The sequence below is a fragment of the Endocarpon pusillum genome (assembly GCF_000464535.1).
Source record: "Endocarpon pusillum Z07020 unplaced genomic scaffold scaffold7306, whole genome shotgun sequence".
Taxonomy (NCBI): Eukaryota; Fungi; Ascomycota; class Eurotiomycetes; order Verrucariales; family Verrucariaceae; genus Endocarpon; species Endocarpon pusillum.
The window spans coordinates 180,427-205,804 of record NW_006916644.1 but is presented as its reverse complement, the minus strand read 5'-3'; the positions used below and the strand labels follow the sequence as shown (position 1 = coordinate 205,804).

Sequence of the window (25,378 nt, the reverse complement as noted above, 5' to 3'; positions counted from 1 at the left end):
ATGGTCCATGAAGCTGAAGGTTGGTGCCCTTTTGGAGATCCCCCCAAGCCATTTTCCCAAGACTGGATTTCTGTTCACAGACAACCCCAACGAAATCGCCGTCGTAGGCATGTTCTCCTAACTAACCAGCAACCCTACTACTACCACCTCCTCCAAAACTCCTCCGCATCCAACAGCTCTAGCTCCACCGTCCTCTCCTCCATCTCCTCCATCCCTGAACCCGGCATCACCACCTCCCTCCCGCCCCTCGACTCCAGCCCCCTCACCTCCACCATCCCCACCACATCCTTCTTCACCTACACCAGCTCGCCGACCACGCCGCCCTGCCCCGAAGGCGTCACCTTCTCCTTGCCACTGAGCCCCTCGGCATGGGCGTCGACACCTCCAACGCCATGAAGAAGGTGGTCAAGTTCAACTTGCGCTTCGCGCACAACGCGCTGGGCGCGCAGAACCTGCTGCGGGTGAGCGGCCCGGCTGGGCTTGGAGAGCGTCAGGGCCCAACGCTGGAATGTCCGCGAGGGCGTTGATGTGGAGGGAGAGGGTGCTGTTGGTGCTGCATTCGAAGAGGGAGTTTAGGGGCTTGAGATTTCGGATTTCGGATTTCGGATTTGGGATGTGGGGTGTGCCCTAACTAGCTTGGCTATTCTTGTGGTATTGGGGAGAGGAGAGGAGGGGAGCGGACAGAGAGTGCAAAGGCAGGGTGGCCATGGCCTGAGATCGGATCAGTTGGGCATGGCTGGGGATTGTGGTTGAAGGATGGCGCTTGGGCGCGCTGCTACAGACTGTGACCAAGTGAGGCTGTTGGTACTCACCGACTCCGTCAGCCTCTTCTGATGACACCGATATAATTGACTGCAGGCTACAGCTTGAAGGCAAAGGCAAGAGACTCGTCACGATACGGATAATGCACTCGTTTCCCATGTGGACTGGACCACTCGATCTCGATCTGTGCCTCTTCTTCGTGTCGTTCAAGTCCAACACCGAGCAAGATCATGGTATGTCTATATCGTGGGGGATTTTATTTGCACCTGCGTATCCAGATCCTCTGTATCTATGTCCATATGCATCTCTGGATACACCCTGCCATGATTACTTGTACAATATTCCCACCCCACTTCTCTGGTGACCCAAGATACAGGACATGATTTACTCACTCCCGCCATCGTCCTCGGCGTAATTCACCACCGCCTTCTTCGCGCCCCTCCTCCCACTCTGCCTCCTGGCCAATGCAGCAGGTACAGCTTTCCCCTTCTGACTCTGCGCTGCTGCTGCTGCTGCTGCTGCTGCTGCTGGGGTGGCCGCCGCCGAGGCATCGCTCAGGTCCGGCATGTCGACATCAGGTGCGTCGTCTTCGACATCGCTCGTCGACGGCGTCGGCACGGAATTGGTTGCTTTCTTGATTTTCTTTGCTGATGGCGCGACAGGTGCGGTTTTGGCTGATGTTGCTTTCGCTTTCGCTTTCGCTTTTGTGGAGGAAGATTTTTCGCTAGCTTCTTCCTCCTTGATCATTGGCTCGTTAGACGCGTCTTCGGCAGCGCTTTTGACGGCGGCCTTCTTGTTCTTTGCTGGCGTTGCAATCTTGTCCGGCTTCTTCTTGATCTCCCTCTTCTTTGGCCGCAGCCATTCTTCCATGCCTACGGGCCAGTAGACACGCCCGAGTGGTCCACCCATGCCCACTTCTTCGTCTGGAACAATCGCCGGAGGCTGAGGCTCACACTCTTCGTCTGCCAGCATGCCTTCATCCCCCTCCGGCGCCTTCTTGCTCTTCTTGCTCTTTTTGGGTGTCTTCTTCTTCGCTGGCGGCTTCCATGGCCGGTTCTCATCGTCTCGGGTGTACGGTGTGATGTCATTGAAGGTGTCAAATCCCGGCAGCTTGAACGTGCGCATTAACTCAAATACCGCTTGTTCTTTGTCTTTCGCTTCGATCATGAGGTCCATATCCGGCGCGCAAGGCGGAAGCGTTGCGACCCGTGGGTTGTGCTTTCGTCTTTGCCTGCCGGTAATGGCTCCTGGTGTGGGCTCGCTGTAGTGCATCTTCTGCGTTATTCCTTTTCGTGTCCAAGTGGCTTTTATGCGCGGGTAAAGATCCATGATATCGAGGGTACCCTCGCGGATCTTGTCCTTGTCGAATATGATGTTGTGATGGTGGAAGTCGAGAACTAAGGGTATATTGAGTTCTTCACAAAGAGGAAGTAGGTCGTGCACAGAGTAGCAGACGTCGTCGTTTTCGAGCACGAGCCGATTCTTGATGTTCTGATCTAGTTTGGCGTAGTTTCTGCGAAAGCGATCGAGAGTCGCAGCTTTGTCGCCGAAAATCCCCCCCATATGGAGAATCATAACGGCGTCTCTGTTGAGCTGATCGGGCAATTTAAGGAGAGACAAGAGCTCGGCATGGTAGTCGAGATCACGGACTGCGGCGTCAATTACTTCTTTCCGTGGTGAGCCGAGTTGTGTGAACTGTCCAGGGTGTGTAGTCAATCTGTGACCAAGCTCGGCTGCAACACGACCAGCCTCTGCTAGAGCTTCGGATGCAAAAGGAGCTAGTTTGTAGCCGTAGACATCATGCGACGCGAATGGGAACATCTCTGAAGACAATCGAAGAAACTTGATCCCATACTTATCATTCCAGCGCAGCATTGTGGGAATATCTCGCGCATTTGCCAGGCCTAATCCTTCAACGAAGGCTTGGCCTCGTTTGATGTCCGCGGGCTGCTCCCTATCCGGCCGATTCTTTGTTGCATGCGCTGGTTGACTAGGGTCTTTCAAAGGATGCCGATTTTCTAAGATCGAGGCAATACGACATGTTCGTGATGAGAAGACTGGTGGATTGGTATTTCGAAGGTATGTGTTCAAGCAAGCATAGCCTAATCGGCCCTTCCAGGGTAAAGGTAAATAAGAGGAATTGACGGGCGGAGGGCGAGAAAGTGCAGCAGAGAGTTCTTCTGGATCGGCATCGAGATCGTCTGCATCTGCTTCCGGATCCAAAAAGCTAGGTGGAATCTTGGCTGTATTTATTTTGGTCTTGGAGTGGCTGGCAGGGATTTCCAGGACATCAGAAAGCTCCGAAAGAGAGGAATCCGAGGATTCCTTCCGCTTGACAGCTTTCGGTGTGGCAGGGGTTGTCTTGTCTTCCTTTGTTCTTTGGCCTGCGATTTTATCCTCTCTGAACTTTTCACTTTCGCTGTGTGCATCCGGCGAGGCTCGCAGGGCTTCTGGACCGTCGAGGACTTTACTGTTAGTGTCTGGATTCGCATCGATCTTGGCTGGCTTGGGCTGAGATTGCCGCCTGCTCGCTCTCTGCACAGCTCCAGAATGTTCTGATTTCAGTGGTATATCTGTAGTGGTTGATTGCGAAAGAATTGCGACATCGGTCGCAGACGATCGCTTTCGTTTCGCCATCAGTCCGAATGGGACTGTTCGTCTAACAGAGCGCAATGTAGAGCAGGACTTGACCAGTTTCCACCCTATTGCTTCGTAGGAAGGACCAGTTCGTCGAGCAAGAAGCGGAAGTCGTGATCTAACACCAGGACCAATTCTTGCTGAAGGTAACATTCAATCAGGAGTGTTGCTCGTAGCAAAGGATGATCCAAGCAGCGCCATTCAAGTTGTGAGCACAGTTTGGTGTCTTGGTATCTTAGTAGGCTGGCTCAAGCGACGTCATCGTCATCGTGCACCCGAATCGGCGCTAAGCTGTCCCGAGATCTCCGCTGAGATTGACCAATGAGAATGAGCAAGGAGCAATGAGCAATGAGCAATGGGCACCCACTAAACATTAGGTCTTCTGTCTGGAGCCTCGAGTATTGTCGACTACTACGTACGCTCATCATGTTGCTTCCTTGACGCATGATGGAAAGACGTCAACACTGCTCCATTGTCAGCATCAACAATTCTCCTATGCATTTGCAGAAAGGGGAGCAATACGCGGTCTTCGTTACCGTGATAAGTAACCATCGCCGAGCTCCAGGACTGCAAGCTAGAAACAGATCTTGTTTCATCTTCAGAGCTCCTGTGCTCCCCGAAGCATCCATGCATTGACGCGTTTTCCGCGAGTTCTTGGGTGGCTTTTCGAGGCCTGCTGACAGAGGCATTCCACGCTGGGGTACTCCGTAGAGAGGTGAGCATCTCTAACCAGCCAGCATCTGTGCGACTCTTGCACTCGAGCAGCCCTTGCATTCCCAGACTGTTCAGGAATGCCACACACAACACCTCAACCGTCCGGCTGATTCGTTGAAGGAGAACCAACTCCGGAGGACCAGTAATACTTGGTATCCAGCCCCTGGCGACCATGTGGGACTGTGCTCGTACCTGACTAAATTCTGCCGATGCTGCCGATTCTGCCGCTTCTGGCCCTTGCATGCTTGTATACCCTGGAACGGACTAGCGTCCGCACTAACACACCAGCCCTGCACGTTCCAATGGATTCAGATTGTCGAGCCTCCTCGCGCTTACAAGCATCGTCTGATGTTTCATTGTCATCCTCACAATCAACCTATGATCAAGGAACTCTTTGTCTTCATTCGTCCCCCTCTCTCTACCTTCACAATGAATCACACAATGGCGCGCGTCGGTCGTACCTTTATCTCCCCACTGTTACAAAGGGATTCACTCTCCGCCATTGTGCTCCACACAGAAGGTTCAAAGTACAAATATCCGCCCTTCTTCGACATCTACCCAGCTGCACATTCTCAACCTCAATCTCAACCTCAACCTCATCCACACCTGCTAGCCAAACTCCAAATACCTGCAGGAAACCACAAAACCCCAAGTCAAACACAACTTGAAAACCAACAAACCGAAACAGCCCACCCAAAGAATGCATCTGTTCAGCACCCTCGCCGTCGCGGCTGTGCTGCCCTTCCTCGCATCAGCTCACATGCAGATGAGTGAGCCATTCCCCATCAACAGCCCGGAAGACCCTGCTGTGCCTGCCAACCTAAAAGACAATGACTACTCCTCGCCTTTGAAGGCTGATGGGTCAAACTTCCCCTGCAAGGGTTACCACAAGCAAGAAACTTCTCACGTGTCCAAGGCGACATACAAAGCTGGTGGACAAGGCCAGCTGTCCATCAAAGGAGGCGCATCTCACAACGGAGGTTCCTGCCAGATCTCTCTCTCGTACGACAACGGTGAGACATGGAAAGTCATCGAATCCATGATTGGCGGATGTCCTCTCACAACCTCCTACGACTTCACCATCCCCCAAGACGCCCCTTCTTCGACTGATGTCCTGCTTGCATGGACATGGTTCAATAAGGTCGGCAACCGAGAGATGTACATGAATTGTGCTCGTGTCACCGTTGAAGGTTCCACGCCTGGTCGCCACCGCCGAGCGCAAGTCGTAAGCCGTGACAACGCCTTCGACTCCCTACCCGACATGTACACCTGCAATCTCGGTAAGGGCTGCACTACCAAGGAGGGTGAGGACGTCGCCTTTCCTGAACCTGGCTCAAACGTCATAAATGGCGGCGGCGGTTCCTCAAGCTCTAGCGGCGCATCAGGTGCTGGCAACGGCTCCGGTGGCTCTGGTGCTCCAGCTCCAGCTGTTTCTTCACCAGCCGCTTCCTCACCAGCTGCACCAGCACCAAGCCGAGCTTCCTCAGCCCCTGCTGCTAACTCAGCAAGCCCAGTCTCTGCTCCCTTTCCCACGGGCACGAACTCAACACGCTCAGCACCGGCTCCATCGGGTAGCAACGTTGTGATCCCTATTGCCTCCAACGCTCCAGCTCCAGCGGCCCCAACGGCATCGGCTCCTGCCGCCCCCACTGCACCAGCTGCACCAGCTGCACCAGCAGGCGGATCCTGCACTGCCGGGTCAATCGTTTGCAACTCACCAACGACCTGGTCGATGTGCGTGGGCACTTCACTCGTATCGATGGGCTCAGTTGCTGCTGGAACAACGTGTGTCGACGGAAAGATTGCATAAATTCAGAGTGATGCTTTGACGGCGTTCGGGAGGCTCCAGTCTCTGCTGGTGCAGTGAGTGGTGGCCTGCTCCAACCGCCCCGCGCAGGCGCGAAGATAATGCTCACTGGGCGACACAACGCATGCTTTGGCGGGCCAAAGCAATTAGATATAATGTAATAGAAGAAAATTCTTTTTGAAGACATGCCTCTGGTGGGCTCTTACTGGTAAGGAAAAGATTTGATAGGTGAGCTCTTTGTGCATGAGCTTCACGGGCGGCTTGATTTCGCATATTGCTTACCTCAATTGATACCCAAATGAACAATGGCAAAAGCCAAAATACCCGAGCTGGGAAGATAGATGAACAAAGACTGATACATACTATACAAAGACTAGGATGGTCCTCCTCAACTCTTCTTTGTAGCGCTCTCCTGAGTTTTCACTCTCGCAGGTCTCCGTAAGGATTCCTTGCTTGTAGATTCCGCTGGTGGAGCGATGCTTGTTAACATGGCTCATGGATGATGTACGATGGTAGAGAAGAGAAGAGAAGATAAGATGCTCTACATTGGTCGTGCAGGTTCCCAATCGTCATTGCAAGCGCTGTCATCAAATCTCTGTGGGCATTAGTTATACCTCTGTGATCATTAGTTAAAACCCTGTGGGCATTAGTTAAACGCCTGGGGTCATCGGCGCAGGGATGCGGGGAGTTGGATTTCCTTGGCGTTAGCTTTGTTTACTTTTTCCCGTCAGAACGGCAGAACAGCATGCACAGCGGACTCAAGCCACCACATACCCATATCCACGCGTCTTCTTCCTCTCTGACATCCTTCAAATGCATCGCTAGGCTTTGAACTCGCTCATTCTCCACTATGTGATAATTGAATTAATAGTGCACATATTTATGGACGGCGGGCGGCTCTCCAACCTCACCCCACCTTCGTCGCAGGTGCCGCGCAATGGAACCCTGGCTGGACTCGCTGTCGGACGAATGGGCCTCCCACAAGAACTCGTCTTCACCTGGAAACTCGAAGGACACGCCTCAATCAAGAGCGTCCAGCCGAGCGAGTAACGCTTCTCAGAGTCGCATTCCTCATCTGACACAGAACTATTCACAGAGCTCAAGAAAGGGAAGCTTTCTACGACCGAGATCATCACATGGACTCACACGTGCTCAGACGTCGCCAATTCTTGCAGAGCAAACCTCGTCAAAATTGAATGTTGTCGCCCAGAAAGGTGACACCAACGGACGATCAACACTTCCCAGACGCGCTTCCAGTGCTTTCTCCGGATCTGTCAATTCTGTACAGCATCACACAATTCAGCATAAGTCCACTGTCGGGGACGAGAACACACCAGAATGGAAGAGACGATTGGCACGAGGAGAAGACATAGCAGGGGATGGATGTGACTTATTTGGTCCAACGCGATTGGAAGGAATGTTTAAAAAGCCGTCACCTTCCCGTAAGGGCCAAGATGATACCACTCTCCCTGTGGCTGGGCCTGTGAAACCGTGGTCAATGCCTGAGCTGTATCAGAGCATGCGCGCCTCGAGATCTAGGATTCCAGAAATGGAAGTTGTAGCGGAAGAAGATGAGGACGGCATCCAAGACGGTTCCGCAGGCGCTGCTAACAACTCTACCCGCAAAAGAGCACTTAGAGGGGTTGTGAAAGATCGCGTATTCTCATTGGAGAACCATAGCGCAGAGAATAGCCCAATAGATCCTCGCAGAAGGGGTGTACAGAGGGATTCTCGCACGCGCACATCTAGTGGCCAGGAGGAAATCCAGAACGAGGAAATCAGTCCCATCACAACTTCCAGGCAGAACACAATCCGACAGGAAGCTCTAAGACAATTGACCGAGGTACCAATAACATCGTTGCAATCTAGGCTCGAAGATATTGCCGAGCGCCCCTCGTCCCGCTCAAGTGATGATGGAATTCTCTATGGACACGGAGGTAGGCAGAGCGAGGACTTTGGAGAAATTACAAGCCTCTCGCTGCCAGAAGACCTTTCCATGGGTACCCAAGACTTTGTTACTAGAGGTGGCTTTGTCAATAGTCGACGGGGTGGTCGTTCCAACGAAGGCTCGTTCCAAAAGAAGACACTAAGTTCCTCCATTCCACCTTCTCTCGACCAGTCCGTCATCGACTTCCAGAACATGCCCTTTCGAAGTTCTCCGCCACCCTATATGACAACTACACGTCCCTCCCAAGAATCTGGAAAACCAACAGATCCTAACCCAATCACTCCACGCCGAACGCAAGGTAGCGAGAGCACCGACAGACCTAGGTCATCCGGAAGTCCACTAAAGTTATTCGGGAATTATGACACTTTCACAAACGATAAGCTTCTACGGCGTATGAGTCAATTCGAATGCGATGATGCAGAGGGTCCTAGTAAAGATGATGAATCTTCTCACATAGTCAAAGATACGGAGGAACTGCGAGTAAGTCACTTCGGACAGGGCGATCTGGACAGCTTCACTTTCAATGAACGTGTTGAAAGGGACCCGGTTACGGTCGCTATTCGCCTGCCCGGCGAAGCTCGAATTTTCGACTCCTCCGTGGCGGATGAAACGACTGTACAGCAATTCGATTTGCTAGAGGGCTCTGAACCTCATGTCAGAGATGAATCTCCACAGGACACGTCAGCCGCCGAAGATCATGCCGGTGAGAGCAAACCAGTACCATCGTCATCAATCAGAGATCGCACACCAAAACGCAGGCGCACACTGCTTCGACATGAAATTGAGCCTACACGGGCGGTTGCAGTGACCGAAGCCACCAGATCCGTAACCGAAGCAACCCAGCTTGCTGGTAAGAAGCGCAAAGATGCCCGCTACGATATTGCAGAAGCAGCTGCAGATGCTGCAACACTTGCTGCTCGACAGATTTTGTGGCCCAAAACAGCTCGATCACGCACTTCAGCTGTTGGCATCGACAGTGCGGTTGAAGATCAGCGCTACGATAATGCCAATCCTCATCACCGGATCACTGAGGAGCTTGCGGGTCAGTTAGCTTCTTTTGGAATGGGCATCACTCAGATGACAAACGATTCTCGGAAGCCGTCTGTAACAACACAAGATTTCTTGAACGAGGCCACAAAGATCATGCAAATCATTCGGCAGAGAGGAAAGCCTACAAGTGGACTTAGCAGCGTTGAGGAGCCACATGATGAAGCAGAGATAGATCCGGACTCTATTTTGGACCTTGAAGTTGAAGGAGAGGACACAACACTGGACAACTTTTCAAGGCCACCAAGTCGAAATGGCAGCATGAGAACGCGCAAAGAAAGGAGAGCCGTAGAAGATGCCAGCATTGTTAACCATCTTCAGAAGTATCAAGATGGGGACCATCTCGACCTCCTGATCACTTCGAAACTCGGATCGTTGCACCTGCTTTCGGATCCAAATGCCAAAGAGGCCGCGAGTGTGCCTTTGCCTGATGATTCTGATGAGTGCAATGACCAAGAACACCTGAGCAGCCCTGCGAACATCAGGATTCGAGAAAGCGAAGAACACAAGCACAAAAGAAAGTATTCTGCGTCAACGCTTGAAGGCCCTCCATCAGATCCCACTCATGCTTCGTGCACGGCATCTACCGGGACAACAATTCCGACTGGCTCCTCGGCAAGCTCTGGGAATAAGGGTCGCATCCCGCCAGGTATGGTTTCAGTTCCTGAGCAGGTTGGACTTATGACCTTCGATCATTCTACAAAATCCTGGGTTCGGGGCAAAGGACCAAAAGCTGCCAGCCCTTCAAGCAGGAAAACAAACAGTGAAGAGGACCCTTTCGGAGACATTCCGGATCTTAGCATCGATGAGCAGCAAGAGGCAGCAAAGAATGCATTACCTCCGTCGCAAGTTGACTTGGCGCAAAGAAGCTTGCCTCGTCTCGCACCAGCACCTGTAGTTTCCTCGCGACCTCAGACCAGGGAAGGCGCTCAAATCTTGACGTCCGAAAGTGCATCCGCGGCGACGAAGCTCACACCACTGGATTCCAGCATGCCTGTGTTGGACACCCGCGCGACCTCATGGGCCACAACCAATTCGAAACCTACATCGAAACCCCCCTCAAGCCCCACTCAAGCCGAAGACGCCTCATTGGATCATGATGAAGAAGTCGAGCACGAAATTCGAATACATGATGGTCGTGCTTCTGAGGCACCACCTTCTCCCCATCGATCGTCGAAAAAAGCTCGTGCAGTGACAATTGCCTTCTCATCACCACTTGTGTCCGCTATTGCCTATCACGACGAACAACCACTGTCAGAGATGAATCAGTCGATTGCGAGTAATGGGATAGGTAAAGGCATCTCTTCACCCCAGAAACCACAACATGTTCCTAGCCAGTCTGCGAGTAGCCAATTAGCACAGTCATTCAACGGCAGAGCATTCGTTGGCCGACCTGTTTCGAGAATAGATGAGCAAGAAGAAGACAATACAGCTCACGATCTCAGCGTTGTGCACGTCAGCCACCCGAATGCTATGACCCCAGCTCCAAAGTCCCAAGTGACAAACCGCATAACTAATAGCAAAGGTACAAGTATCATATGCCTCACACCGCTTTCAGAGTTCTCTCTCCATCAAGTGGACCGCCAGCGTCACCCTGAGGCAAGCTACGTTGCACCACGTGCTCATCCTAACTCGCTACAGCAGGCGCATGGCTCACTAGCTCTTGCTGTAGACGATTTGATGAAGGCGATCACAGATGCGGAACCGTATGAGCTGTATTGGGAGCACCTCCGCCGGCTGGATTTGACAGAAAAAGGCCTAACGACTCTCCATAGCCTTGATGAATATTGTTCTGCTGCCGAAGAGCTTCGAGTTTCCCGAAACGAACTTCAGCAGCTGAGTGGAGTACCTGCTACTGTACGCACCTTACTTGCACAGAGCAATTGTCTCTCGAGTCTTACCTCTTGGGGCCACCTGCAAAATCTGCAGTATCTTGACATCTCCTCCAATGGGTTGGAGAGTCTGGATGGCCTTGGCTGTCTGGTCCACTTAAGAGAGCTTAAGGCGAACAGAAACCGCATACGGAACCTGGAAGGTATCCTCGACTTGGACGGCCTTCTGCATCTAGAGCTGCGAGGCAACGAGCTTGCCACTGTAGATTTCCAAGGTGGAGAACTGACTCGGCTGCAGCATCTTGATCTCAGCAACAATCAGCTAGAAGCTGTGAGGAACCTACATGCTCTTTCTGCCCTGCGGACGTTGCACCTGGAGAACAACCATCTGAGTGAGTTTGGTGTCGCTAATGAAACCTATCCCATGCTTCGAGAAGTCCGCATCTCATTCAACCGTATTGAAGTCATCAATCTCGCTGCCATTCCTTCAGTCGAATTGCTCTACCTGGACAATAACTACATTCACGATGTGCAAGGGCTTCCCACTGCTCGACACCTTAGCACACTGTCTTTGCGGGAGCAGCTCAATTCTCCCAAGCTCCTCAACACCATATTTTCTACCTCGAATGAATGCCGCAAACTATACCTGTCCAACAACAATGCACCGCTTGAAGGCTTAAGAATGCCTTCATCGCCGCACCTCAATCTACGATTTTTGGAGTTGGGATCTTGCGGTCTCACTTCCCTACCAGATGACTTCGGTAAGAAGATACCGAATTGCCGCACCTTGAACTTGAATTTCAACGCCGTCAAAGACTTGGAGCCGTTGAAGGGTTGCGGGCGTCTCAACAAACTGATGGTAGCTGGGAATCGGCTCCACAAGCTTAGACGCACATGCATTGCATTGACGAGGCTACCGGCACTCACCAAGGCCGATCTTCGTGATAATCCGCTCACGGTCGGTTTCTACCCTCCATTCCGAGAAGGTCGTCTCGTCGTACATGGAGATGTCAAGACGGAGGTTCAAGATCCCTACACACTACCTCCTGGTGATCAGATAACCGATACCAAGTGGCTCACCCATTTGGACGAAGGCACCAGAATGAAGCGAAGAACGATAGAGCTTTTTTTAGCCAAAGGCTGCGAGAAGCTGGTTGAGTTGGATGGACTCGAATTTGATAGAGTGGCGTTGCTTCAACAGGATGAGATCTGGCAAAAGCTCACCAGCATGGGGGTCATTGCAAAACAATAGAGGACTGGCGCAATAACAATGGGATTGAAGATGAGGAAGCGTTGCCTCTGAATGCGGATGGCAATGGCAATGGCGTGGTTAATGGGAGAGAAAGGGGGGAGTTTGTTGAATGAGTGTTACGAATACATGTTGGGGATGAGTGAAAACAGTCAAGCGGTTGGACACCTCATTGGCTTTTCAGTTCTTGTACTAGGAGAACAGCAGCACGTGGCATATCATATGGATGGATGTGTTATCCTCTATGATTCGTGATTCGTTGTTCTAAGGCGTAAAGCGCGGGTGATATCCCCTTCGTCGCTTCTGGCACGTTGATTGGCCAACCAAACGCGTCGCGTCGTGGCCTAGACGGCTTTTGGTGAGGTGGAATTGGTGCTGGCAGACACTTCATCGCCAAAGTCAATCCTATGCTGCTATGGTGAGTACCCCTCCGTAATCAGCCACCACCTCACAATTCCAATCCCAATTTCATAACCATTGCAACCTCGTCAGCTCCAGGCTGCTAACCGCAATGCGGATACGACATCATAATCCCTCTCCCCGTCTTCCTTCACATCCTGTCCATAACCATGCCGGCGCTAGGCAAACCATCCAACCACCCAATTTATCCTCGCCCCGTCTCCCCTCTTCACTACGAACCCTTGTATACCCGCCCTGAAGACGTCCTCTGGGAGCAAGACTCTGCCGGGGATAGAAGCGATAATGATGAAGTTGTCAGGGCAGCGAAGAGACGAAGGATTGAAAAGCTGGGCGAGGCTTATTTGAGGGGCGACGGATTGTTGATTTTGAGTGCTGGAATCAGGGGGCCGTTAGGAGATGGATGGATAAATCCTTGGAAGAAAAGGAAGAGAAGAAAGGGAGTCTCGGGACGGGCGGGATCGGATGTCCAGAGGAAGGCAGAGGTTCCTGAGACCGTTCAGAGAGCTGATGTTGGGAGAGATGACGAGCAGGCAAAGGCTGTTTTGCATACGAAGAAGCCCAAGATCGAAGTGGCAATACATACTGTGGAACAGAAGCGGAGCATACCAGCAGTACAAGAGTTGGAAGATGCCAGACACTTACATGGCCAACACGATCCCTTCGCTGCGAATGCTAACATTCCGAAGAGCAAGAAAACACCAGAAGAACCTCACCCAGAGAGCTGGCTTAAGAAGGACCGCTTTGATGTGAGGTCGCCCCGCGACATCTATGCTGAAGACGCTCAATTGCAACTATCCTCTCCCTCGTCTCGAAGCAAACCGCCATGCCCTTCCGAAAGGACTGCCTCACCGAAGGCTGAGTACGACGCGCCCCAGCCACCGATTCTTCCTCTGCCTGACGCTTCGGATGGACGAGCTGAGACAATGATCAAGCTACTCCGGAGACGCAACGATCCTCCCAAGTCACCGATAAGCCATCGAGCACAGCACATTGCAGATGCTCGAATGGACAAACAGCCACAACCTACATCTTGCGAAGCAGAAAGACCCGCTCCACCCGAGCCAACTGAACCATCTACAAACTCCGATACACAAGAACGAGTTGAGAATAAGACAGTGGAGCAGACCACGACCAACCCAGACGAGTCCAATGGGCAGAAGCCACCGTTGCCACCAGCGCAGGCTTCGTCTGTTGAACGTAACACTCTGCAGACTCAAAACTCACTAGCACAAGAACTGTCTGCATCGGTTTTTCTTTCGGCGATTGATGAGCCAGATGTTCGCACCAGTCCGCCTCTCATTTCTTCCAATGACAACGATCCCGCACTTTCTAAGCAACAGGAACGAGAACAGGGTCCCATAGACGCACATCGAATGCCACCGCCGACTCTATCCACAGTGACATCTAACACTACTGTGGTCAGCGTATTGCCATCAGCGCAAGCCGAACCAAGAGCTCACGCTCCACCACCGAACGAATCTCTTCTTTCCACAGGAGACAAGCTATCAGAAAAAACCCACGACCATCTCCACTGTGATGAAAACATTTCCTTCCAGTTCTCTACTCAAGCTGCTATCGTAGCAGCCCACTGTCAACTACAAAACGAACTCACCACACCTCAAAGCCCCAATGACCAACTCGCAGCAGCCATAACCTCGAATCCCTCCACGACGAAAGCCAAATCTAAGAGCGGCATCACCCTCTTCAGCGCCTTCAACAAGCCAGGCAAGACACCCCTAGCCGATGGCTCCCCAAACACCCAAAAAATGCTTAATGCTGTAACCCCGTTTGATCTCCATACTACAATCAAGAAAGGTTTCCCCTCCATCCCTCCTGCAGATGCCGAGTCACCCACCCTCGCCAACTGTAAAGCTGTCACAAAGGGAACGAGACGGAAAGTCCGGAAGAAGGCTTCTTTCGCGCCTGACGCCGCCTCTACCGCCGGATCTAACAGCGGCTCATCCCAGGGTTCGATCAAAGCGAGTCTCAAGGTGTGTAAGCATGCAGCCGAGATGCACTCTCTCAACAGCACAAAGAAGGCCGAGAACAGAGGGGTGGCAGCCTCAGCCGGCTCCACAGGGCCCGAAGTCTCCGAGTTCGGCAAGTTGGGCCTCGACATGGAGACTTCTGTGGAAGACCAAGTCGACGAGCCAGAGCCGGCTCTTCCTGCTACTACTGGAGGAGGAGAAGAGGAGGAGAAGGAAGGAGAAGAAGAAGAAGTGACGGCGGTGGTTGATTCCTTTTCCCTCTCGAAGCACACAAGCACGAACCAGACTTGGTGCAAAACGACCACAACCAGCGAGAGTGCGGGTGCAAAGCAGGATGCGCAGATGGCCGGTCCTGCTGGAATGGCGATCCTCCCTCACCATGTTCCCCTGCAGCAGAGCGATACCAGCATCAGCAATGCTAGAGACAGGGCCAGCGGCATCGGTGGTGCACTCGAAGAGGATGGAAATGAAAATGAAAATGAAAACGAAGGGGAAGGACAAAAGACCTTCGACCTCTCCGCCGCAATGGACGAGGTGGGCAGTTTTCTGCAGAGCTGGGATACCGAGAGGGAGGTCAGGCAGATCAAGAGGAGTCAGTTTCAGAGTATGGATGCGAAGGAGAATCACATCGAGACGGATCAGCGGCGGATGGGGACCGGGAACGGGAACGGAAAAGCGATACCGGAGCTGAGGACCTCGTTGAGGCAGCTGAGGCATCGTTCGCGGAGATAGTGGCGCTTGTGCTTGCGCTTGTCTGGGAGGTTTCGGGGGGTGGGGGAGTGTGGAGTAGAGTAGAGTAGAATAGATGAGAGGAGACGCAGATGAGAGGAGATGCAGATGCAGATGTGGCGAGGCCGTGACGACGATGACGACCTTATCTTATCTTACCCTACCCTACCCTACCTTGGGCTGGGTTGGGTTGGGTTGAGATGGGATGGCGTGTATACACCCATGTGTACTCCGTACATAGTACATGATAGAGAGAGTAAAATAAAGTAGAGTACAGCCAAGCCGATAACCGATGTTGTTATCTTCTTCAATGCCAATGTCAATGTCGATGTCGATATCGATACCGTCTTTGCGGCTGTACTGTATGTACATCAATCAACCCCCCTTTTCGACCTCGCTCCAACGTACTCGGTAGTTGGTATACTTGGTACGTACTACGTGATTACTTAATTACTTATCTTACACTCACTAACTACTCCTGTTTTTATCCTGGTTTTTCTTTCTTCTTTCTTTGGAGTGCAAAAGAGGGGGGGTGGGTCTCATCGAGGGTGGTGGTAGAAGAAATGAGGGAGGAGAAGTTGGTGGGGGGGGTGGATAGATGGGTAGGTAGGCAGGTAGGTATACTTCCCAATCGCAATCCAATGGGAACTCGAGTGTCCTAAGACGGCGTTCGGGTCGGGTCGTGTCATCTCATCTCATTGAAAGCTAGCACCAGCAGTGTGTATGGATCTCTTGTGAGGGAGGGGAAAAAGGGGGGGGGGGAAATATTGACATGGAAGATGGAATCGCATTGTGCATCTGGCTTCGCCTGTGCTCCTCCACTTCGTGATCTATTGGTTTGTTGCTGCCTGCAAGTAAGTGACAGACATTGTCTTTGTGTCTTGGATCAGGTATCTGCATTTTCGTTTCTTGTCTTTTCCAGTGTGAAGGATAAGAATGAGTGGATAGTCTGGTCCGGGCTCTCTTATCATCTCACACGTTCGGAACAATTGGAGCAGTTCCCCGCTACATATCTCACAGCTCCTGCGCACCTTTGTCGGCATCTTGGGCTTCCTTCTCCTCCTCCTCCGCCGCCGCCGCTTCTCCTTGCTGCCCGCTTTCACCCAACCCCTCTACAGTCAGCGGCCCCCTCTTGACCATCAACGTCATGACTTCAAAAAGCGTATCCGCCGCCGCCATGGTCGTCAACTCGGCATTCGTGTCGTACGCCGGCGCCACCTCGACGATATCTGCCGCCACGAAATTGATGCCCTCCAGGCCCCGGATGATCGTCCTCAACTCGCGCGTGCTCCACCCGCCCGTCTCTGGCGTGCCCGTCGCCGGTGCGAAAGCCGGGTCCAGGGTATCGATATCGATCGACAGATAGACCGGGTTTTCGGTTCCGACGCGTTCCCGAATCGCCGAGATGATGCCTGCCGTGCCGAGGGTGTCGATCTCGCGCGCCTCGATGCGCGTGAAACCACAGTAACCGTCGTTGTCGTAGTCAGTTGGTCCGGACAGGGTGGTGCGGATCCCGGCGTGGATGTTGGTGTCGTTGGCAAGCAATCCTTCCTGGCTGGCGTGGTAGAAGTAGGTTCCGTGGTTGATGGCTGCTTGTTTGGAAGGCGCACCACCAAAGACTTTGGGTTTCCACGTGTCAAGATGCGAATCGAAGTGCACCACGGAGATGGGACCGTAGGCTTTGTTGACGCTGCGGAGGAGTGGCAGGGTGATGGTGTGGTCGCCTCCTAGGGTTATGATCCGGGGAAGGGTCTTGCCGTGCTTGGATAGGCCGCGTTTGTGTGCTGCGGTGTGGGGGCTGCGCATGAGGAGCGTGTTGTGTCCGTCTTCGATTTGCTGGATCGCGTAGGCGTTGTCATATCTTTGGGTTGTCGAGTGTCAGCGGGAGAACTGATGATAGGAGGCAGGAGGCAGAAAGCAGGACGTACGAGGTCACGGGGATATCTCCACAGTCGATGACTTTGCCCCAGAAGTTGAAGGGATTGGCTGCCATGGGCCTGTGAGCGACTGAGTCAGTCACGTCCGTTGTCCTCCAGGGAAAGAATACATACACATTATATCCGCCACTGAATCGTACTTTGCGTGAGCCTTTTGGATAATACCAAAATCGTAAGCTTCGTGATGGACTAAAAACGTACTAGAGATTGAGACGGCGAGAACCTTGTCTGATACCGCTGGGTCCAAACCTAGCACCTGGTCGATATGATGTGCCAGTATCGAATGGAGCTCCTAGAGGGTGTCAGGAGGAGATGGCGACAGCAACGCTTCTGTAATCTGTTACCTAGAAAGGCAATATCGAATTTTTCCTCATCGCTTGCCAAGCAAGGGAAGTAAGGTAGGCGACCAAAGGTAGAGATCCCGGAGAAGACGGAATCGGCCTGCAATCGTCATTTAAGAAACAGAAGAATGACTCGAGATTGCGAACCTGAGTGCCACCATCGCCAGGCAAGGTATTGTACCAGAGACTCTTGTGTGGGCCAGAGAAGGTAGTCTGATGCTCATGATCGCCGTGACAGAGAGCAGCACCGGAGAGAGAAAAGAGAGTCAGAGCTTTGAACAACATTTTTTGCAGCTTATCCAGGAATATTGTGTAGGGTTACACAGATGTTCAGGAAAAGTTTCAAACGTTGGAGCTGGGTGAGCGTTGAAGACAGGAACTGCGTGGAGCTTTTCATCGCTGAGGCACAGTAGTGAAATAGACCTCGAGTTTCCTGCACTGAAGCTTGATTTTGCTTCTCAGTTACCTAATACCGCTTGTTGGTCGTCTAACTTGTCGTTATCTGGGAACGGCTTGGGTGACGCTGTGCCCCCCCATGCAGTGTTGAGATAGTGGGGGTTGAAGAGCCATAAAGCTATCGACTGGTGCCGCTGTAGACTCTTGCACTAGTTAGGAAATACCTTCCTCTATAGGATGGACTCGCAGCGGCACCGTTCGTTCGAACCAAGCATATCGAGTAGCCAAGAGGGGAGACGGTAGTGGTCCGATTGGCACTTTGTGCTTACGTAGTAGAGGAAGTCGAGGCGTAATAGAACATTGTCACAACGAGGGGTTCTCCATCCACCTGCATTATTGCGTATTGCAGGAGTCGTAAACTACCTACTAACTAGTAGGTTCAAGTATGTGTCTGCAAAGTTTACGTAACGAGGACTACAACGCCCTGTCGCTATGTAGTCGTCTTGCGCACCACGTGATCCTTGGTGGTATGTGCTTATCCAAAGGCGCCTGGAACGAGCAAGGTTGTCCCCGGCCTGGAGGGATATATGGGGAAGCAGGATCCTCGGAGCTAGAATGATGGAACCCCGCTTTTTAGGTTCAGCGACTGAATTTGCTAAGGCTGAGCTAACGCCTGTTACGGTTAGTACTATGCATTTCACTTCGGTGGGGGCGGCATTGTGCTACAAGTAGATCTGCTACGTAACTTGCTACGTAACTTGCTACGGCTACATAGTACAGGCCCAGATTTTGTCCCCCTGCTGAAAACTTGAGTATACTAGTACGTACAGAACGTACTATGTAGAATTAGGTGTAGACGTCCACATAGTGGCCTAAATAAGACTAGTCTCTAAAATCGAGTTTGCATTCTCTTTGGCATCTATCACTGCTTGACATCCGCCTGCATCAACTGAAGCAGCTCTTTAAGATAGTTAAGTGGCACAGCATCCCATGCATTTAACAGCCGCCCATAGCTTGTTGTACTTGTGCAGGGTATCTCCATAGCGCTCTTGTATCCAATTCTTCATCTAATTCAGGATTGGCAGGATGAACAAAATTCGTGCAAAATCGCGACAGGGATACTGACAGGGATGTGTATGTAAAAAGGACGTTTGTAAGATCTTTAGACTCTCGGGGTCACAAAAATTAGCCTTGTAGCCGCAGTACAGCCCGTCATGGGGAGAACAAGCGTCTCTGGCCCATTTGTTTTAGCCAGAAGCCAGTTAGCTAATCTCTTCGATATTTCTGCCAGAGAGCTTTTCCTTTTTCTCCTTTCCCCTCTGTCTTGCACCCGAAAAGAAACGTCGAGTACGTACCGAGTTCATCCTCATCAAGGCATTCCTACAACCCCGCTGCGGAGCCTTAGCACAGGCTCGCATCCCTGGACACGGACAGCAACACGCAACTCGTGCTACGGTACCGTATGATGACAACCAGTGATGCAACCAATATGCAGTTACCTGATATTTTGGGTGTAGAGGACTCGTATTGAGGTCATATGTTGTCCAGTTTCTCCTTCCCTCCCCTTCCTTCTCCTTCCTTCATTGGTAGGGGAAATCACGAAACTGTGATTTATTTGAGCCTTTGATCCAGATCTTGTCTGCCTACATCCTTTGACTTCGAAGGACAGCGGAATCTTGAGAGTCTGCTAGTTGCAAAAATGTCCATCACCTGGAACAAGAAGTAAGCCTGACTCGAAATTCAATCTTCAAATAACACAGAGTCTCAACTCCCCCACATCTCCCAACCTCCCCCCCCGACCAACCCCCCAAATATGAACATATCAACACAGACGTTCACGCTAACACCCCTCCCAGTCGTCCCGCGGGCAAAATAACACTCACCTTCCAGTACAAACTGGCCGACGACCCCTCCTTCACCGTGCTCGGCATGCTGATCGAATACCCCGCGGAGACGGCTCCACACCCCCGCATCGCCACGGCACCGCCTCAGTGATCGGCCACGTGCTCGAGGGCGAGATCCTCAGCGCCATGAACGGTGAGGAAGCCAAAGTCTACAAGCAGCACCAGACCTGGTACGAAGCCCCCGGCTGCCACCACCGGATCAGCGATAACAACAGCAAGACGGAGAGCGCGGTTCTGCATGGGACGTTTGTGATCAAGACCGAGATTCTGGAGAGGGAAGGGCCAGGCGTGCTGGTTCAGATTGATCCGGAGTACAGGATGGAATCGGTGCAGCAAGGGGCCGGTCAGGTCGCTCAGTCGGTGGTGGATTCGGTCAAGGAGCGTCTGCCAGGAGCCGAGAGTTAGCCTAGCTACTGATCTACCTGTCGGCATCAAGTCAGACATGAACAGTAGCACGAAACGAGTTGTTATAGGGATAATCATGTATTTAAAGTCAATCATTGCATTTTCTTACGTCTCCATAGGATCCAAGCTCACATCTCATCAAGTCGTATATCATGTGTTTACCGTAAATCTACTCTGGTCATTCCTGATGGTCCCCTTCCGGCGCCAGAAGGCCATTTTCCATCCTTTCCCGAGGATCCATCCGATCAAACGCCTTCTTGACTTGGTATTCCCAATTAGTGAAAGCCACGATGATCCACTCGCCAATCCCGACCAGGTATAAGGCGATGCACTGGCCTACCCATAGACCAGCAAGACCCCACCCAGCCTTTTTCGCCAGATAGATGCCTAACGGCAAAGCTCCACAGTAATAGCTTATGATGTTGACGGCGGCCCCGATGTGCTGACGTCCCATGCCTCGTAAGGAACCTCCACAGCTTCCGTTGAGTCCATCGGCGATCTGGAATAGAGCAACGTAAGGCAGCACCTCCGCGGTGAGCTGGACAACTTGCGGGTCGTCATTGAAGATCTTGGCGAAGTGGTTGCGGGTTCCTAGCAGTACGGCCAGCACGAGGACGCCTAGAAACATGCTGAGCCATGCAGCTGTGTTCGCAGATCGGGCAGCTCCCCTAGCATTTCGACTTCCCAGCATATTACCCACTCGGGCACTAGCAGCGACGCCCACTCCAAAGGGGATGGTGTTCATGACCTGATCGGCCGTCATGATGACGCTTTGAGATGCCAGCGGGATGGTACCGAGCTGGCCGGCGACAATTGCAACAATCTCAAAGGCCCACCATTCCGTGCCGACGTGTATGACTCCCAGAACAGCCAGACGGGCAAAGGTGCCCATGCTTCGAAAGCTTTCCTTGCTCCAACCACCCCAGCACTCATGACCGGCCACACACCTCGAGTAGAGTACAAGCAGGAAGAAGGATAACCAATAAGCAATGCCGGTAGCGAGAGGAGCCCCGAGAAGGCCCCAGCCGGCGACATAGCAGAAGAGGTAATTCAAAGCAGCGCTGACAGGGGAGGTAATGAGTAACACGTAGGTGCCGGGACGCATGATCTCCTGGGCCTGCAGATATTTCTTCATCGCCTCAAAGTAGATGTAGCCCAGACCACCCGGGATCAGGCATGTCAAGAACTTGGCACTGTCTTTGCATAATTGAGGGTCTTGCCCCAGCAACCTGAACAGCGGCTCGGAACAACACCACAAGACACATACGGGGACGTAGAACAGGCTCAGCGTGATGAAAGCTCTCTGCAATAGAATTCCCAGATCGTGCTTGTTCTTGCTGCCAGTGAATGACGAAGATGCGAGCGTATCGAGAGCGGTGGTGCCTCCTAGTGCGATCAGCCAGCCAGTGCACGTTGCAAACATGTAGGAGAAAGCTGCGGTGGCTAGGTCTTGGGGCGAAGTCCTCCCTACGATGAGCACGGAGATGGTCTGCAGAGAATTCTGCAGCGCGTATGCCAATATCACCGGCACAGATCCTTTCAGCACAATCCAGAATTCGCGGATCACCAATTTGCTGGTGGGAACATCTCCACCTTTGAGCTGGTACACCTCATCGTCGTCGTGGCTCCTCTCAGTTTCCAAGCCATTTGCGCGTTTGGGTATCAACTGCGACTGCTCGTTGGGTCCACGAGTCTCCTCCTCCATACCTGCTAAAGCACCTGAGTACCTAGTGAATCTGGTCACTGGTCGGAGCGATTGAGATTCAGGCCGGTTTGCAGTGGTCTGGATCTTTAGACTGACCACTCACAATTCTTGAGCACCATCGTCATATTACTGCGACTTACCATGATTAAAAATTGCTTGGAGCAGCGACGACCACGCAATTATTATTGAACCGCACACCGCTGAGCACGGCGGTGAACCTGCACACCATTCTTTGCAGGTGTGCTGCTGTGGGGGGCCATTTCACCCCATACTACTACGGTACTTAGCTAAAGTATTCGTAGCACGGCGCTAGTATATTTGCACCAAAACAGGCTCTAAACGTAACACCTAAGCCTTGAGCTGTTAGATGGTACTGACGTGACCAATCGATATGAATCATCGTCAAAGAAGCTTCTAGACATGGACGTAGCGCTGTATCCCAACTAGCTGCTACTAGCGCCGTGCTACGAATACTTATGCCCCCCACCGTACCTACGCAGTAGTAAGGTGCGTCGTACTTCAAAATTGAGTTCTTATCAGTAAGCCAAAAGATTGGACTTCTTGCCTTGGTTCGCCAGGGTTGCAGGGACGGACTCGGAACCGTTGATGTTGATGTCAGCAACAAATCGGAGGGACTACCGGCTGCCCTTGCCGCCATCGCTTTATCTTGCAATCACAGTCTGCGATATCGCTCTGCGGCAATCCCAGCCATTCAAAGGATTCGGTGGCGGCGGCGCCCATGCATTATGCGCTGTTCGGTATGTCATTCGTAGTCACCAAGAGCAAATTTAGGCACAATAACAGCGGTCTTTTCGATGGCCGCATTTATGCCATGACCTGATTTGTGCAGGCGATGAACTACTACGTAGTTATAGCACGCTTGTAATTTATGCTGATCTCCACCAATTCAGCCGGGGTACCGGGACTGGAGCTAATAGTAGTTAGTAAGGCCTCCCGGTTCCACCCGCCGCTGAATGAACGACGGATATCAACTCGTGCTCGTAGACCCCATGAGATAGCCAATTCCTTTCCCGTGCGGTGCACGCATCAAAGCGACGTGGAAATCCTTTTCAAAGACAACTTCATCCTCTGCCTTGGCTCAGAATGTGGCCACGTCAGTATCACAACTGACAGATCCGCGATGTGGTCGGTGACCATTGGCATCGCCACTTGTGAAGCCGCATGGAAAATGCATGCACCGTGGATCTGCCACGTACTGCCAGTGACAGATTGCAGGAATCGTAACGATTGGCCATTTCGGGTATGGTTACGAATGGTAGCACGAGAAAGCAGATTACAGTTCGACGTAGTAAGAGTAAAAGTGTAAGCGACGCGACTAACTTCCATGCTCGTTTCGTGCCGTCTTGTTGCCAGGGACCACCGGCGCCGCAAACCAACAAACCAACACCGTTGGCTATACTTTGCATATCTCCTGCGGTGACGCCCATTTCCCTCGTCTAGTGTCTGATCTAGAGTTGGGGGGCACAGCATGACAATCAAGAGATCTTCTGGATAAGATGGCACAGTCAGCTATTTCCTGTAACGGGAATGGCCACTCAACTCTTATCATAGCCTCCGCAAAGTCCCTCGTGCGTTTGAAACCTGCAGTCTCCCGTCCTTTCTTCTCCGACCTGCATCCTTGGTTGTACAAAGTCCTCCTGGCCTCGGTCATTGCGTTGCTTTCCCGTTTCTCATCTCCACCATGGCTGAGTACGTACATCAGAAAGGCGGCGACCACACCGTGGAGCCCCGTCCTACTTCCATCACGCCTCCGCGTTCGTCACAGGAGATAAAGGAGAAGACCGATCTTGCAGCCGGTCTGACTGAAACTGTCGTTGAGGGAGCAGTTACCAAAGATGGCATAAAGATACACCCACAACCAACCACGGACCCGTTGGATCCATTGAATTGGTCACCATGGCGCAAAAATACCATCCTATCCATTGTCATGATCAAGTGAGCTCTGCAGCACAGCGCCTTGAAAGGCCCCGCTAACTCTTGCCCTCGAAGATACTTCATGTTCACTTATGTTACCACAACGACCGTTCCATCATTCTTCGAGCTCCAAGATCAGTATGCGGCTTCATACGCGCAGATCAATTGGACACTTGCGGTGCCGGCCCTGGGCCTGGCTGTTGGCCCGCTGCTCTGGTCTTCCTTCGCTGATATTTATGGCCGTCGTATCATATTCATTTTCGGTACCGTGATCGCATTGGCTTCAACTATTGGCGCAGCACTGGCTCCAACTTATGGCGGTTACATGGCTGCGCGTTTTTTCCAAGGTTTGGGAGTATCTCCAGCTGCGACGGTCGGTCTAGCAGCGATCAACGATATGTACTTCGACCACCAGCGTGGCCAGAAGATTGGTCTCTGGGTTTTGGCCCTCGACACCGGTATCTTCGTTGGTCCTATCTTCGGAGGCTTTCTCGACCTGGTATCACCACAATGGATTCAGTGGTTCACTGCAATCATCTTTGCAGCATTGCTTGTGCTAGAGCTTGCGTTCATGCCAGAGACCCTTTATCCGCGCAACCAAATGCTCTCCCAAATGCCAATGATTGGACCAGACGACATTTCGAATACTGCCGATCTTGAAAAGATTGGCGGCCAACGTGGGGATGCCTCTAAGGTCGCTCTTCCTCGAACGAAGAAACTGTTCTTTTTCAATATCAAGCCTGTACCTGGCATGCGCCACCCAAAGCCCTGGGATAGTATCACGCGTTTCCTGAAGACCTTCCAGTTTCCAGTGGTTGTCATCGCAATTTTCTCCTATTGCTTCACATGGTACTGGTTCCTCCTGAGCATTATCACTTTGCTGCCTGTTGCCTACATACAGTACAGTCCGCAGATTCAGGGTCTCCTGTTCTTGGGCCTTCTTCTTGGAACTGTCTTATCGGAGATCTTCTGCTCGGGTACGCTTTCGGATATCATCTCTAAGAGAATGGCGAAAAAGCGAGGGCACAGCGTCCGCTTGCCAGAAGATCGACTCTGGCTGACATATCCGGCTATAATCTTGAGTGCCATTGGAATAATAGTCTGGGGTATCAGCATCGATAAGATGTACCATTGGATGGTTGGCCAAATTGCCTTCTTCATCTACGGAGCCGGCATTCAGATCGGCAATACCTGTATCGCTGCGTATGTTGTAGATGCGTACCCTCTCCAGTCCATGAGCGTGATCACTTTCTACAGCGTTTGGCTGAATCTAAGTGCATTCCTCTCTCCGGTAAGATGCGCTTCGTTACGGAATCTGCGTAATGTCAACTAATGTCTTCATTCACAGTTCTTCATCGCACCATGGCAAGCAACATCGGGATTCACATGGTGCTTTGCTGCACAAGGCATCATCACATTCTTCGCCGCTTTTCCCGTCATGTTCGCTCTGCAGAAGTGGGGACCTTCAATGCGGGCGAAGAGTGGACAACCAAGCTGGGTCAATCCAGAATTTGATATTCTGTGAATCACAAGAGCTAAAGCGTATGGTTGCCTTGGACTCCTAGAACACCCATTGCTGTGGACACGTGACCAGGGACATGGTGCGGCTTTAGCCCACGCTC

The 25,378-nt window shown here is 52.1% G+C and overlaps 8 protein-coding genes across 8 annotated transcripts; 5 read left to right on the top strand and 3 right to left on the bottom strand.

Annotated features, from left to right (window-relative positions):
• Positions 1-296: 296 nt before the first annotated feature.
• On the bottom strand, positions 297-3,399 carry EPUS_02753 (uncharacterized protein; the record flags this gene model as incomplete). The annotated part of the gene is made up of 2 exons (XM_007807881.1): positions 297-553; positions 1,155-3,399. 2 exons carry the CDS (start codon positions 3,397-3,399, stop codon positions 297-299), a joined length of 2,502 nt encoding a protein of 833 aa, XP_007806072.1.
• Positions 3,400-4,813: 1,414 nt separating this feature from the next.
• EPUS_02752 (uncharacterized protein) lies at positions 4,814-5,923 on the top strand (the record flags this gene model as incomplete). The annotated part of the gene is made up of 1 exon (XM_007807880.1): positions 4,814-5,923. One exon carries the CDS (start codon positions 4,814-4,816, stop codon positions 5,921-5,923), a length of 1,110 nt encoding a protein of 369 aa, XP_007806071.1.
• Positions 5,924-6,857: 934 nt separating this feature from the next.
• EPUS_02751 (uncharacterized protein) lies at positions 6,858-11,999 on the top strand (the record flags this gene model as incomplete). The annotated part of the gene is made up of 1 exon (XM_007807879.1): positions 6,858-11,999. The coding sequence occupies one exon, from the start codon at positions 6,858-6,860 to the stop codon at positions 11,997-11,999; it is 5,142 nt and encodes a 1,713-aa protein (XP_007806070.1).
• Positions 12,000-12,565: 566 nt separating this feature from the next.
• Positions 12,566-15,136, top strand: EPUS_02750 (uncharacterized protein; the record flags this gene model as incomplete). Its single annotated transcript, XM_007807878.1, has 1 exon — positions 12,566-15,136. One exon carries the CDS (start codon positions 12,566-12,568, stop codon positions 15,134-15,136), a length of 2,571 nt encoding a protein of 856 aa, XP_007806069.1.
• Positions 15,137-16,147: 1,011 nt separating this feature from the next.
• EPUS_02749 (agmatinase 1) lies at positions 16,148-17,696 on the bottom strand (the record flags this gene model as incomplete). Its single annotated transcript, XM_007807877.1, has 6 exons — positions 16,148-16,994; positions 17,062-17,130; positions 17,185-17,199; positions 17,272-17,362; positions 17,415-17,511; positions 17,559-17,696. 6 exons carry the CDS (start codon positions 17,694-17,696, stop codon positions 16,148-16,150), a joined length of 1,257 nt encoding a protein of 418 aa, XP_007806068.1.
• Positions 17,697-18,425: 729 nt separating this feature from the next.
• On the top strand, positions 18,426-20,116 carry EPUS_02748 (uncharacterized protein; the record flags this gene model as incomplete). Its single annotated transcript, XM_007807876.1, has 2 exons — positions 18,426-18,488; positions 19,664-20,116. The coding sequence occupies 2 exons, from the start codon at positions 18,426-18,428 to the stop codon at positions 20,114-20,116; spliced, it is 516 nt and encodes a 171-aa protein (XP_007806067.1).
• A 178-nt stretch (positions 20,117-20,294) lies between these two features.
• EPUS_02747 (uncharacterized protein) lies at positions 20,295-21,821 on the bottom strand (the record flags this gene model as incomplete). The annotated part of the gene is made up of 1 exon (XM_007807875.1): positions 20,295-21,821. The coding sequence occupies one exon, from the start codon at positions 21,819-21,821 to the stop codon at positions 20,295-20,297; it is 1,527 nt and encodes a 508-aa protein (XP_007806066.1).
• A 1,702-nt stretch (positions 21,822-23,523) lies between these two features.
• On the top strand, positions 23,524-25,281 carry EPUS_02746 (uncharacterized protein; the record flags this gene model as incomplete). The annotated part of the gene is made up of 3 exons (XM_007807874.1): positions 23,524-23,777; positions 23,832-25,047; positions 25,105-25,281. 3 exons carry the CDS (start codon positions 23,524-23,526, stop codon positions 25,279-25,281), a joined length of 1,647 nt encoding a protein of 548 aa, XP_007806065.1.
• Positions 25,282-25,378: the final 97 nt, after the last annotated feature.